The sequence below is a fragment of the Doryrhamphus excisus genome, chromosome 21 (genome assembly GCF_030265055.1).
Source record: "Doryrhamphus excisus isolate RoL2022-K1 chromosome 21, RoL_Dexc_1.0, whole genome shotgun sequence".
NCBI lineage: Eukaryota > Metazoa > Chordata > Actinopteri > Syngnathiformes > Syngnathidae > Doryrhamphus > Doryrhamphus excisus.
Window position 1 is genome coordinate 5,034,012 of NC_080486.1, and position 13,728 is coordinate 5,047,739.

A 13,728-nucleotide genomic window follows, 5' to 3' on the forward strand; every position below is an offset into this window, starting at 1 on the left:
CCATAAGGAAGACTGCTCTTCTGTGACATCACAAAGGGGACAGTTTTACCACGCCCTTTGAAACAGAGCGTTTTGAGCCATTCCAAACTTTTTTTTCAGGGCTCACTTCTAAATGTGTAAACGTCATTATCTGAAACTTTGGCGTGATTTAACACAATACAACATTTTAACAACATTTATAGGTCAGAAAAGTGGAAAAAGTAACAAAAAGACTGTACCACCGTACCTTTTATGTGAAATTCTTGCCTTCAAGCAAGACTCCAGACTAGCGCGATAAGGTGACGTCAGCAGGGCCTTGAGGAGAGGGACGCATACGTCCGGAAGGTTCTTTATTACCTCCACATCCGCCATGTTGAAGCCCACGGAGGACGGCTTGCACACCACCATTGCGGTGAGCTCAAATAAATTGGAGCAAAAAATATCTTGCTCCAAAAGCTGTGCAAGAGTGACGGAAGGTTTCAGTATAAATAAACCACAAGCAAGAATTGTGACAAAAAAAAACAAAAAAACAAAACCACCTTGCAAAAGTCCTGGCCTCCTTTGACGAGAACCATTGTGGCAAACTCCAGCAGACGGACAATGATGGTGCATTTACTGTAGTTGTACTGATCCACCTCGATTGGACTGAAGGGGGAGTTCTTCTGGCCAAGACGGAAGCAACTCTCTGCCGCCGAGAGCTCTCGAGTTGCAAGCTCAGTCAAAAAGAAACGTACAGATCGGAGAAAACTCGATTCATCTCGGGTACCTGGAGAAGGGGAAAGTTTCATTTTCCTTTCAGAATTGCACCGTCAACATAAAAGACTTTTAGAAATAACATTTTTAGCCAATTTTACACACAAACCATAAGGACCCGCACAAAAAATAACAGAAACATTGAAAAATCAGCAGTAAAAGTAATTTTACGAGAATGTCGTAAAATTTTTAAAATTTTAAATTTTTAAAACATTTTAGTTGCATAAAGTTTTTTTTTTTAGTTTTCTTTTTGGAAAAAGTAAATAAAGTCGTAAATAAACTCATAATATAAGGAAAATTAATGTACTTTAACTAGCATAGAGTTGAAATATTAGTTTGTGTCCAAACTGAGGTCCATGGGCCATTTGCAGCCTGCAACAGTTTTTTTTATTGGCCCATGGCACATAATGACCCGCACAAAAAATAACAAAAACATTGAAAAATCAGCAGTAAAAGTAATTTTACGAGAATGTCGTAATATGAGGTAAAAAAAAATAAAAAATTTAATTTTTAAAACATTTTAGTTGCATAAAGTTTTTTTTTTGGGGGAGTTTTCTTTTTGGAAAAAGTAAATAGTCAAAATATTATGGGTATTAAGTCTGCTTTATAAACTCATAATATGAGGAAAATTAATGTACTTTCACTAGCATAGAGTTGAAATATTAGTTTGTGTGTGTCCAAACTGAGGTCCATGGGCCATTTGCAGCCTGCAATTGTTTTTTATTGGCCGTGGCACATAAGGACCCGCACAAAAAATAACAAAAACATTGAAAAATCAGCAGTAAAAGTAATTTTTATGAGAATGTTTATTATATAATAATATAATATTATGAGGTAAAAAAAAACATTTAAATTTTTAAAACATTTTTTTTTGGAGTTTTCTTTTTGGAAAATAAAGTCAAAATATTATGGGCATTAAGTCTAGTTTATAAACTTATAATAAGACGAAAATTAATGTACTTTAACTAGCATAGAGTTGAAATATTAGTTTGTGTGTGTCCAAACTGAGGTTCATGGGCCATTTGCAGCCTGCAGCTGTTTTTTATTGGCCTGTGGCACATAAAAAAATAACAACAACATTGAAAAATTGAAGTTTCTTTAAAGCAGAACAAGACAATAGGGAGTCAATGTTAATAATAAAAAATCTATTTCTTTACAAAGGGGGTGTCCAAACTAAGGCCCATGGGCCATTTGCAGCCTCATGCTGTTTTTTATTGGCCTAATATGAGTTGATCCTACCAAGCATGTGATGAGGCCTGATTATATGCAAGCCAATGAAGGTGTTGTAGCAGTCCAGGGCGGCCAGGAGAAGATCCATCCAGTGCAGGGTGGCTCGTGTACTGAAAGGGCCCACCAGGTCCTTCAGAGTAGGTTGGGAAAGCAGTCCTCCTCCCTCAAACTTGGAGACCAGGAAGCCCATACCTCGATCCTGTAGCATGCCCTCCAACCATTGTGGGGGCGACCTCTTTCCTGCAAAGACACGCGGCAAAATACATCCATTTCGTATGAAAACAGATATTTATTATTAAAATATATACTTGAAAAAAACACTGGAAGTTTCTTTAAAGCAGAACAAGACAATGAAGAGTCAATGTTAATAATAAAAAATGTATTTCTTTAAAAAGGGGGTGTCCAAACTGAGGTCCATGGGCCATTTGCAGCCTCATACTGTTTTTTTATTGGCCCGTGGCACATAAAAAAAACAACAAAAACATTGAAAAATCGAAGTTTCTTTAAATCGGAACAAGACAATAGGGAGTCAATGTTAATAATAAAAAATATATTTCTTAACAAAGGTGTCCAAACTAAGGTTCACGGGCCATTTGGAGCCTGCTTCTGTTTTTTTATTGGTCCGTGGCACATGAAAAAATAGCAAAAACATTGAAAAATCTAAGTTTCTTTAAAGCAGAACAAGACAATGGGGAGTCAGTGTTAATAATAAAAAATATATTCTTAACAAAAGGTGTCCAAACTAAGGTTCACGGGCCATCTGGAGCCTGCTGCTGTTTTTTATTGGTCTGTGGCACAAAAAAAAACATTGAAAAAAACTTTAATAATAAAAAATGTATTTCTTTACAAACAGGATGTCCAAACTGAGGTCCGCGGGCCATTTGCAACCTGCAGCTGTTTTTTATTGGCCTGTGGCACATAAAAAAATAACAAAAACATTGAAAAAAATCAAAGTTTCTTTAAAGCGGAACAAGCCAATAGGGAGTCAATGTTAATAATTAAAAAAAAACATTTCTTTACAAAAAGGTGTCCAAACTAAGGTCCATGGGCCATTTGCAGCTTACTGCTGTTTTTTATTGGTCTGTGGCACATAAAATTTTTTTTTTTTAAATCAGCAGTAAAAGTAATTTTACGAGAATGTCGTAATATTATGAAGTAAAAAAAAAACAAAAACATTTTAGTTACATAAAGTTATATATTTTTTGGAGTTTTCTGTTTGAAAAAAGTTATGTATAATGAGAATAAAGTCAAAATATAATGGGCATTAAGTCATTTGTGGAAATTTATAAACTCAATATGAGGAAAATTAATGTAGTTTAACTAGCATAGAGTTGAAATGTTAAAGTTTTTTTTTTTATTTTTTGATAGTCATAATATGAGAAATAAAACAGTTGTAAGTACTGAAAAATTAGGCTGAGGGAAAATATATATATTATGTTATTATCATATTAAGTCCAAATTATTAGGATATAATGGAAATACATTTATTAGGGATTATTTAAGAAAAAAATGTAATATTGGGAAAATAACCCTTTTTTTTCAGAATATTACATCCACATTTTAAAGTGTACTATCAATCGCTCACCTGGGAGGAGAGGCACAAACTCGTAGAAGAGCTCCAAGCATTTGTGGCGACATTCCGTCTGAGGTCGACCGCATTGCTCCAGAAGCCATAAAACCACGTCTGACAGACACAGCTTTTCATCAGCTGGAAACCCCCTGATTGATGACAGATTTTTCAGAATAAAATCCTTAATAATAATAATAATAATACAGTGGGGGGATCTACTGTATATGACCCTGCTTACATACGATGGAACCAACCTTGGGATGCGTCGCTTGGCACTGTGCTGATTGAGAACGGGGGCCTTGTGCTTGATGATGCGTTTCAGGTGGTCGATGGCGCCGTTGCACTGCTGCAGCGTTCCTGCGGATGTATCAAAAAGCAAGACGTGTTATCGTGCATGTGTAGTTTTTGACACGTTTTGTAGAATTCATTGAAGAATTTTACCCATGGATCGCTCATCCGAGTGTGCAAGAGCGAGACTTTCGACGAATAAGACGAGCACCTCGAAGACAAACTGCTCCACCAAGGAACTTTCCTCCCTGGAAAAGAAGCCAGTATAGATTTAGACGCTTTAGCAAGTAAGAATAAAAAAAAACAAAACAACACACCTGTTACACCCGCAAACGTAATACAAATAAATTCAAAATAATTAAAGATTCCTTTAATGCAGGGGTCTCAAACATGCGGCCCGCGGGCCACACTCGTTTGAAGCCCCTGCCTTGATATGAAAGTTTAATGTTCGTGCGGCCCGCGCAAGTTTGATATGGATGCTGTATGGTATCATGTACCCAGAAAAAATTATTACGTTTGATTAATGTTCATGTTAAAGGTTAAATAACTGTTAATAGTTATCCTCCCTATCCGTGTGGAAGTGGTAAGTTTTTGGCTATTTAAGTTTAAAGGAAATAACTTGAAGGCTACCGTTTAAAGGTCGCTAGCTCTCTAGTTTGCAAGTTAGCATGTGTCTCAAGACCCTGCAGTTGCGCAATATGTTGTAAATAAAAAGAGTATAAATGTGACTATAGTCGTGTTTTGTCATGTCTACAGGGCTCTAATAATGCTTTGTTCATTTTAATCTGAAAAAAATCATTTGTCTACCCACCAACTATATGTGGTTTCTTAAGTTTTTATTATTTGCCGTTTTATTATTATTATATTTATTTATTACTGATTGATTGATTTTCTTTATTCTTGATTTGTTTATTTATTTTTCATCTTATTTTGTGTATAAAAATAAAAAGCAAGATATTTGAGAACAGTGGAATGTTTTATCAGAGCTTTTATTGTAGAAAAATTGGAACCAAAGCAAAGTTTATTAATTTTTCAGTTTTTAATAAATGCATTTTTTTGGGTTTTTTTTTTTTGAAAACCTGAAAAAAAAACCCAGTCTCACCCAGACCATAGCTCCAGTGGCCCCCAAGTAAATTGAGTTTGAGACCCCTGCTTTAATGTATTCAAATGATACTCTTTGAATAATATTTTTTCCACAAAAAAAAGAAGAAAAAATAATTATCTTGTTAAAATCCTCAAAATGATATCTCCACCTTCTCCCTCATAAAAATAAATAAACAACCACAAAGATCATTATTTTGTCTCATATTACATTTGTGGGAAGTTATTACATTTACAGATTTTCACTTTCCCACATATGTAATAATTTCCTGCAAATGTAATAGTTATTACATTTGCAGGAAATTCAGTATTATGTTTGCAGTAGGAACATTTTATTATGTTTGTGGGAAATTTATTACATTCAAACCTGCTGATTTGTATTACGCATGTGGGCAGTTATTACGCATGTGGGCAGTTATTACGCATGTGGGCAGTTATTACGCATGTGGGCAGTTATTACGCTTGTGGGCAGTTATTACGCTTGTGGGCAGTTATTACGCATGTGGGCAGTTATTACGCATGTGGGCAGTTATTACGCATGTGGGCAGTTATTACGCTTGTGGGCAGTTATTACGCATGTGGGCAGTTATTACGCATGTGGGCAGTTATTACGCATGTGGGCAGTTATTACGCTTGTGGGCAGTTATTACGCATGTGGGCAGTTATTACGCTTGTGGGCAGTTATTACGCTTGTGGGCAGTTATTACGCTTGTGGGCAGTTATTACGCATGTGGGCAGTTATTACGCTTGTGGGCAGTTATTACGCTTGTGGGCAGTTATTACGCTTGTGGGCAGTTATTACGCTTGTGGGCAGTTATTACGCATGTGGGCAGTTATTACGCTTGTGGGCAGTTATTACGCTTGTGGGCAGTTATTACGCATGTGGGCAGTTATTACGCTTGTGGGCAGTTATTACGCTTGTGGGCAGTTATTACGCATGTGGGCAGTTATTACGCTTGTGGGCAGTTATTACGCATGTGGGCAGTTATTACGCATGTGGGCAGTTATTACGCATGTGGGCAGTTATTACGCATGTGGGCAGTTATTACGCATGTGGGCAGTTATTACGCATGTGGGCAGTTACGTATGTGGGTGTAACACACACCTGAACTGCCTGTAGATGCTGTTGAAGGCCAAAGCGGCCCCCAGCCTTTTGAAGCCGTTGGGGTGCAGAGCCAGGTTGTAGATGCGCTTGAACAGCGACTTCATGTTGGTGGGGCTCTTCTCTTGCTGCTTGGGGCTGGTTTGCTTTATCGACCATTTCACAAACTCTTCCATGCAGCGGCCGCAAAAGTCCCTGAGAGTGCTGTCCTTTGGGTCCACGACTCCGTCCTGAGACGAAAAACAAACAACATTTTGGCGTGTGGTTGAATATATAAAAAACAAAACATGCAGATTTACGCAAGTTGTAGGTATTCATGGTCTAGCATAAAAATGGCTAATAAATCAACAAAAAAATCAAATATGAGGCGTTCAAAAAGACGTGATATGAAGTGTAATTACAGGATCTGTGACTTGTGTGCTCCTTTAAGAAGCAGGACCTGTCAAGTGGCGTGTGCGATGTCAACTAGCTAGAGAGGGGCCGACAGCAGCTCCTGTGGGAATGTTCACTGCATGTGTTCTCTTCCTTGTTAATAAAACGACTGACTTATTTATGTCAAGGATGGCTGATTACTATTATAGTATTACTACTATATTGGGTAATACTGGTTTAAAGGTGATTATAGGGTTGTTATTTCATATCTACAGGGCTCTAATGTAAAAAAAAAACATATTTACTATGGTCTAATGACAAAAATATTCCATTGTTTAATATTGGCTGCACGGCGGTCGTGTGGTTAGCACGCAGACCTCACAGCTAGGGAACCCCGGGTTCAATTCCACCCTCGGGCCATCTCTGTGTGGAGTTTGCATGTTCTCCCCGTGCATGCGTGGGTTTTCTCCGGGTACTCCGGTTTCCGCCCACATTCCAAAAACATGCTAGGTTAATTAGCGACTCCAAATTGTCCATAGGTATGAATGTGAGTGTGAATGGTTGTTTGTCTATATGTGCCCTGTGATTGGCTGGCCACCAGTCCAGGGTGTACCCCGCCTTACGCCCGAAGACAGCTGGGATAGGCTCCAGCACCCCCTGCGACCCTCGTGAGGAAAAGCGGTAGAAAATGAATGAATGAATGAACAGTATATATAATGGGGTTTTTTTTTATTATAATTTTTTTTTTCGGAATTACAATTACGAAAAAACAGTCAGCTGGCATTATTCAACCACAAGGTGGACCTCTCAATTGAAAAACTAGCATTTCAAGAAATGCTGCAAATGTTAGACAGTAGGAACTGCCTGTGAAATGCCAATTTGTGCCAAAATTACACATTAAAGTTATTTATTATTATTTTTATATATTATGATAACGGTGAGGGGCTTCATGGCGGCCGAGTGGTTAGCACGCAGGCCTCACAGCTAGGAAACTCGAGTTCAGTTCCACCCTCTGCCATCTCTGTGCGGAGCATGTTCTCTTCGGGAATCCGGTTTCCTCCCACATTCCAAAAACATGCTAGGTTAATTGGCGACTCCAAATTGTCCATAGGTATGAATGTGAGTGTGAATGGTTGTTTGTCTATATGTGCCCTGTGATTGGCTGGCGACCAGTCCAGGGTGTACTACGCCTCTCCGCCGAAGACAGCTGGGATAGGCTCCAGCACCCCCAGCGACCCTCGTGAGGAAAAGCGGTAGAACATGAATGAATGAATGAATGTTAATCCTGGGAAGTTTCAGGGAAATATCAGTTCCCAGTTGCGCAGACCTCACAGCTAGGAGACCCGGGTTCAATCCCACCCTTGGCCATCTCTGTGCGGAGTTTGCATGTTCTCCCCGTGCATGCGTGGGTTTTCTCCGGGTACTCCGGTTTCCTCCCACATTCCAAAAACATGCTAGGTTAATTAGCGACTCCAAATTGTCCATAGGTATGAATGTGAGTGTGAATGGTTGTTTGTCTAAATGTGCCCTGTGATTGGCTGGCTGGCGACCAGTCCAGTCCCTCTCGCCCGAAGACAGCTGGGATAGGCTCCAGCACCCCCGAAACCCTTTTTAATTTTTTTTTTTAAGTTTAATATTGAATCCGACTTCGCAAGCACCTACCAGAATGGCTTCGAGAACAGCGACCGTATCTTGGCTCTCAAACTTCTTGTTGTTGGTAAACCAGTGGATCAGCTGCATTACTAGCGGTTCAAAAAGCTGCCTGGTTACCTGTGCGGGGGGGAAAGGGGGGTGGGAACATAATTTAGCAACATCATTGTAGTCCACATTTGACATATATAGCATCCAGATACTATACACACAGTGACGAACGCCATGTCTCAATTTGGGCACTTCCGTACTTACACTTAGCATCTTAATGATTAGTCCCGACTACTCTCTTATCACTTATTATTTCCTGTCTTCATGATATGACTTCCTGCATACCTGATCAACATCGCAGGCCAGACGCAGCAGCACAGGAAAGAGTCTCTTGTGCAGCTTGTACATCGGCGGTAGTCGATTCTCTCCCTCCACCATCTGAGCGCTCTTCCCAACCATGTAGAGCACCAAGCTGTGAAGCAGCTCACAAGCCGCTACCTGCATCACAGGAAGGAGGACACGTTTAGGAAGTCCAAGGTTGAGGAAAAGATGAGGACTCGTGCAGAAAATCAGACAAGAGATGCCATACTTTGGTTTGTCTGTCACTTGTGGAAAGAGCCAGTTCGCTGATCCGAGGCAGGAAAGGGTCCAGATAGATAACGGGCTTCATGTCGGCAAACGGAACAGGAAAGCTGAGTCTTTTCTCCGTATCCCAGGCGACAAACTTCTTCATCGTCTCCTCTGATGAGACCACTAAGTGACAGAACAGAGGCTTTAAAAAATAGAAATACACACACATATACACGCACACGTAAATACATACATACGTATACGCGCACACGTATATACATACATACATACGTATACGGGCACACGTATATACATACATACATACGTATACGGGCACACGTATATACATACATACATACGTATACGCGCACACGTATATACATACATACGTATACACACACACGTATATACATACATACGTATACACACACGCATATGCATGCATACATACATACATACATATACACACACGCATATGCATGCATACATACGTACGTATACACACACGCATATACATACATGCGTACGTATACACGCACGCATACGTATACACGCACACATATACATACATACGTATACACTCACACGTATATACATACATACATACATATACACACACGCATATACATACATACATACGTATACACTCACACACACACACACACACACGTATATACATACATACATACGCATATACATACATATATACACACGCATATACATACATACATACGTATATACACACACACACACACACACATATATATATATATACACATACATGCATACGTATACACACACACACACGTATATACATACATACATACATACATGCATACACACACACACACACATATACACGCACATGTATACATACACACACACACACGGTAGGAAGCATTTTAAAACATCCAATCCAATATGGAAGGTGTCACCTGCTATCAGGTTTCTGTTGAGCTTCCCTCCCAAGCGACCCAACAACTTGACCACCCTGAGCCTCACCATGGAAAGTGGAGCCTCCTCCTGCAATCACACATAAAGGATACATTTTCTTTCCTTCCCAATGCTCTTGTATTCAGCATTTGGAATGGGAACGAGCTTGTCGTTTATAAGGAATGATCAATGGGGAAACCTTCAAAACATGTGAGAATGTCAACCAATGAAGAGTACATAGTTAGAGAGTTAGGGAAGGTTTAACTATTGAGATAGAAGTGAAGGTCCCGCTAGTGACATCGTGTCGTGTTTGTATGCCTTTGTTGGGTCAAAGCTCTCTTCACTACCATGGAAAGCTGGTTGGACTTCTTCAGGAGCCTGGTCATCACTCTGCTGTATCCTTTCTCGCTTTTTGTGGACAAGGAGGACATCACCTCCCAGACGCTGTCCTCTTTGTCTGAAGTCAAAGAAGACACGGTTACCGTACCTCCATGACGAGAGAGAGTTGTCTTTTGTTTTTTGTTCGCCGGCTTACTGTCACTGGAGTTGGTTTTGAGGTATCCGTCCAGAAGAGGCAGCACCAGCTTGTAACAAGGCTGCATGGTCTCCGACGGGATGTGGTTGGACCAGTCCTCAAGAGCATCGAGGGCTGCATTAGCCAAAGGGACGTGGCTAAGACCCAACCTCAGGGCTGTCTAAACAACAGAGGAAGAGTTTATTCAAAGGGGGGCTATTGTCTTGATTTTTCAACCCTTTGTATTGAGTTTGCATGTTCTCCCCTCACCTTCTAAATATAGATTTTTATCATTATTAGAGCTCTCTAGACATGAACTAGCACCCCTATAGTCACCTTTAGACTTGTATTACCCAAAATACATAATAAGAGACATGAATAAGACTGGCTGTATGGTGGACAAGTGGTTAGCGCGCAGACCTCACAGCTAGGAGACCCGGGTTCAATCCCACCCTCGGCCATCTCTGTGCAGAGTTTGCATGTTCTTCCCATGCATGGGTTTTCTCCGGGTACTCCGGTTTCCTCCCACATTCCAAAAACATGCTAGGTTAATTGGCGACTCCAAATTGTCCATAGGTATGAATGTGAGTGTGAATGGTTGTTTGTCTATATGTGCCCTGTGATTGGCTGGCCACCAGTCCAGGGTGTACCCCGCCTCTCGCCCGAAGACAGCTGGGATAGGCTCCAGCACCCCCGCGACCCTCGTGAGGAAAAAGCGGTAGAAAATGAATGAATGAGGTCTAAAGGTGACTATAGGGGTGCTAGTTCATGTCTAGAGAGCTCTAATAATATATATATATATTTATATATCTGATAAAAATCCGTATTTAGAAGGTGAGGGGAGAACATACAAACTCCACACAGAGATGGCCGAGTGTGGGATTGAACCCTGGTCTCCTAGCTGTGAGGCCTGCACGCAAACCACTTGACCACCATACAGCCAGTCTTATTCATGTCTCTTATGTATTTTGGATAATACAAGTCTAAAGGTGACTATAGGGGTGCTAGTTCATGTCTGGAGAGCTCTAATAATGATAAAAATCCATATTTAGAAGGTGAGGGGAGAACATGCAAACTCCACACAGAGATGGCCGAGGGTGGGATTGAACCCGGGTCTACTAGCTGTGAGGCCTGCACGCAAACCACTTGTCCACCATATAGCCAGTCTTATTCATGTCTCTTATGTATTTTGGATAATACAAGTCTAAAGGTGACTATAGGGGTGCTAGTTCATGTCTGGAGAGCTCTAATGATAAAAATCCATATTTTGAAGGTGAGGGGAGAACATGCAAACTCCACACAGAGATGGCCGAGGGTGGAATTGAACTCGGGTCTCCTAGCTGTGAGGCCTGCACGCAAACCCCTTTCCACCATACAGCCAGTCTTATTCATGCCTCTTATGTATTTTGGGTAATACAAGTCTAAAGGTGACTATAGGGGTGCTAGTTCATGTCTAGAGAACTCTAATAATGATAAAAATCCATATTTAGAAGGTGAGGGGAGAACATGCAAGCTCCACACAGAGATGGCCGAGGGTGGAATTGAACTCGGGTCTCCTAGCTGTGAGACCTGCACGCTAACCACTCCAGAGAAAAAAAATTGCCAATTTGCAGGGCTGTGAATGCTGAATTGTGAATGTACTACAATGTATTATCCCAATAGTACTTTTACAATATGCAGTGGGCCTCATAATGGCCGCTGTTTTAAACTGCTATTCTAAATTTGGCAAAAGCTACCCACCTCCAGAGCGGGACAGTACACCTTGATGTCCACGGCAACAATGTTGTGGTGCAGCGAGAGCACAAACGTCAAGCAGGAAGCCAGCAGCTCATCTTTGTACTGCTTCATCCTCACACAGACCTGTTCAAACAGCACAGTTCGGTCACTCATCTTACCTAAAACAAAACTAACCTCATATTATTGGCGGGTGGTAACGTGGAGGCGATACCTCTTTTCCGAACTTGGAGAATAACGCAAAACAAGCACTTTTCTTAGCATCACTTTGGGAGGAAGCAGCGCCTGTCAGACCAACTCCCTGTGGAAAAACGTTTCATTATTTGTTAAATATGAAACTAAATATGTTTTTTTTTTGAATGTTTTGAAAGAATACCTGATAGTATTTGACTTTCTTGGCAATTTTCATGGTGACAGAGAGCAGCTTGTAAAAACCACTGACAAGAGGGTTTCGGATGGAGTGGAGGATAAGCTCGTGGCTGAAGGGGTACATCCAAGTGTGGAAATATTCCACATGCTTATAAAGCAACAGCTCACTGTCGAGGCAAAACAGAGAGGTCTTAGTTGCGCTACCAGATTGTGTCACCTGTTTAACAAATTGATTATTTTGTGCCACAGAGACAAAAAAACAAACAAAAAAAATGCTAACAACGTTACGTGGTTTGATATACATGCTGTGATCATGCATTAACACGTGTACTGATGATAACGCAATAGTTGCAGTACCGAAACTTATTTTTTCGGCGCATTGATACACACACTTATGCTAGTTCTGTCCACAACAACAGCGGCGACAACACTTACAATGTCCACTCTCATTGGGATGGCTGTGTCTTCCAGCACAAGTGTTTTAAATCATCAAAATATATGCATGCTAACATTAGCATACCAGTATTTCTAAACATTTTCGTACATGGGCACATATAGAAACATATAAAACACAAGTATGGTAGGTCCTAGCATGCTAATGTTAGCACTGCTAGCATACCATAACATTTGCATGATAGCATTTTCAGACATTTTCATGGCTAGACACTTATAATCAACATTAACATGCTAGGTGTTAGCATGCCAGCGTTATCGTGTTAGCATGCTAGGATGAGCATACCAGTATTTCTAGATGTTTTCATAGGTAGACACATACGTATAGACACACTTGGCACTAGGTCTATGCATTGCTAATGTTAGCACTGCTAGCTAATATTTGCATGATGGCATTTTTAGACATTTTCATAGCTAGACACTTATATAATCATCCCTATTATGCTAGGTGTTACCATACTAACATTATCATACCAGTATTTCTAGGCGTTTTCACAGGTAGACACATATAGAAAGAATTGGCTCTATTATGCTAGGTCTTAGCATGCTAATGTTAGCACTGCTAGCATGGTAATATTTGCATGATAGCATTTTTGGACATTTTCATAGCTAGACACTGATAATCATTCCTATTATTCTAGGTGTTAGCATGCCAACTTTATCATTTAGCATTGCTAGGATGATAAGATTAGCATACCAGTATTTCTAGATGTTTTCATAGGTAGACACATACAGAAACAATTGGCACTATTATGCTAGGTCTTAGCATGCCAACGTTATCGTGTTAGCACATTAACATTAGCATACCAGTATTTCTGGGCGTTTTCACCGGTAGACATATAGACACTTGGCACTATTATGCTAGGTCTTAGCATGCTCATGTTAACACTGCTAGCATGCTAATATTTGCATGATAGCATTTTTTGACATTTTTATAGCAAGACATTTATATAACCATCCCTATTATGCTAGGTGTTAGCATGCCAACTTTATCATGTTAGCATTGCTAGGATGATACAATTAACATACCAGTATTTCTAGATGTTTTCATAGGTAGACACATATAGAAACACTTGGCACCATTATGCCAGGTCTTAGCATGCCAAATGTAGGACTGCA

The 13,728-nt window shown here is 40.2% G+C and overlaps 1 protein-coding gene across 3 annotated transcripts in view; it reads right to left on the reverse strand.

Annotated features, from left to right (window-relative positions):
* Window positions 1–13,728, reverse strand: part of prkdc (protein kinase, DNA-activated, catalytic subunit) — a 68,242-nt gene that overhangs the window by 45,755 nt on the left and 8,759 nt on the right. For 2 of the 3 annotated variants that reach the window (XM_058060909.1, XM_058060908.1), the window contains exons 18-33: window positions 12,164–12,323; window positions 12,002–12,088; window positions 11,794–11,913; window positions 10,075–10,234; window positions 9,887–9,996; window positions 9,542–9,629; window positions 8,626–8,789; window positions 8,382–8,534; window positions 8,058–8,165; window positions 6,027–6,253; window positions 3,974–4,068; window positions 3,775–3,889; window positions 3,548–3,681; window positions 1,972–2,202; window positions 519–745; window positions 227–435 (exon numbers count right to left, since the gene is read on the reverse strand). In XM_058060909.1, the coding sequence (XP_057916892.1) occupies window positions 227–435; window positions 519–745; window positions 1,972–2,202; window positions 3,548–3,681; window positions 3,775–3,889; window positions 3,974–4,068; window positions 6,027–6,253; window positions 8,058–8,165; window positions 8,382–8,534; window positions 8,626–8,789; window positions 9,542–9,629; window positions 9,887–9,996; window positions 10,075–10,234; window positions 11,794–11,913; window positions 12,002–12,088; window positions 12,164–12,323 (2,388 nt within the window). The remainder of the gene's footprint in view (window positions 1–226; window positions 436–518; window positions 746–1,971; window positions 2,203–3,547; window positions 3,682–3,774; window positions 3,890–3,973; window positions 4,069–6,026; window positions 6,254–8,057; window positions 8,166–8,381; window positions 8,535–8,625; window positions 8,790–9,541; window positions 9,630–9,886; window positions 9,997–10,074; window positions 10,235–11,793; window positions 11,914–12,001; window positions 12,089–12,163; window positions 12,324–13,728) is intronic. The other variant, XM_058060910.1, reaches the window with a different exon arrangement.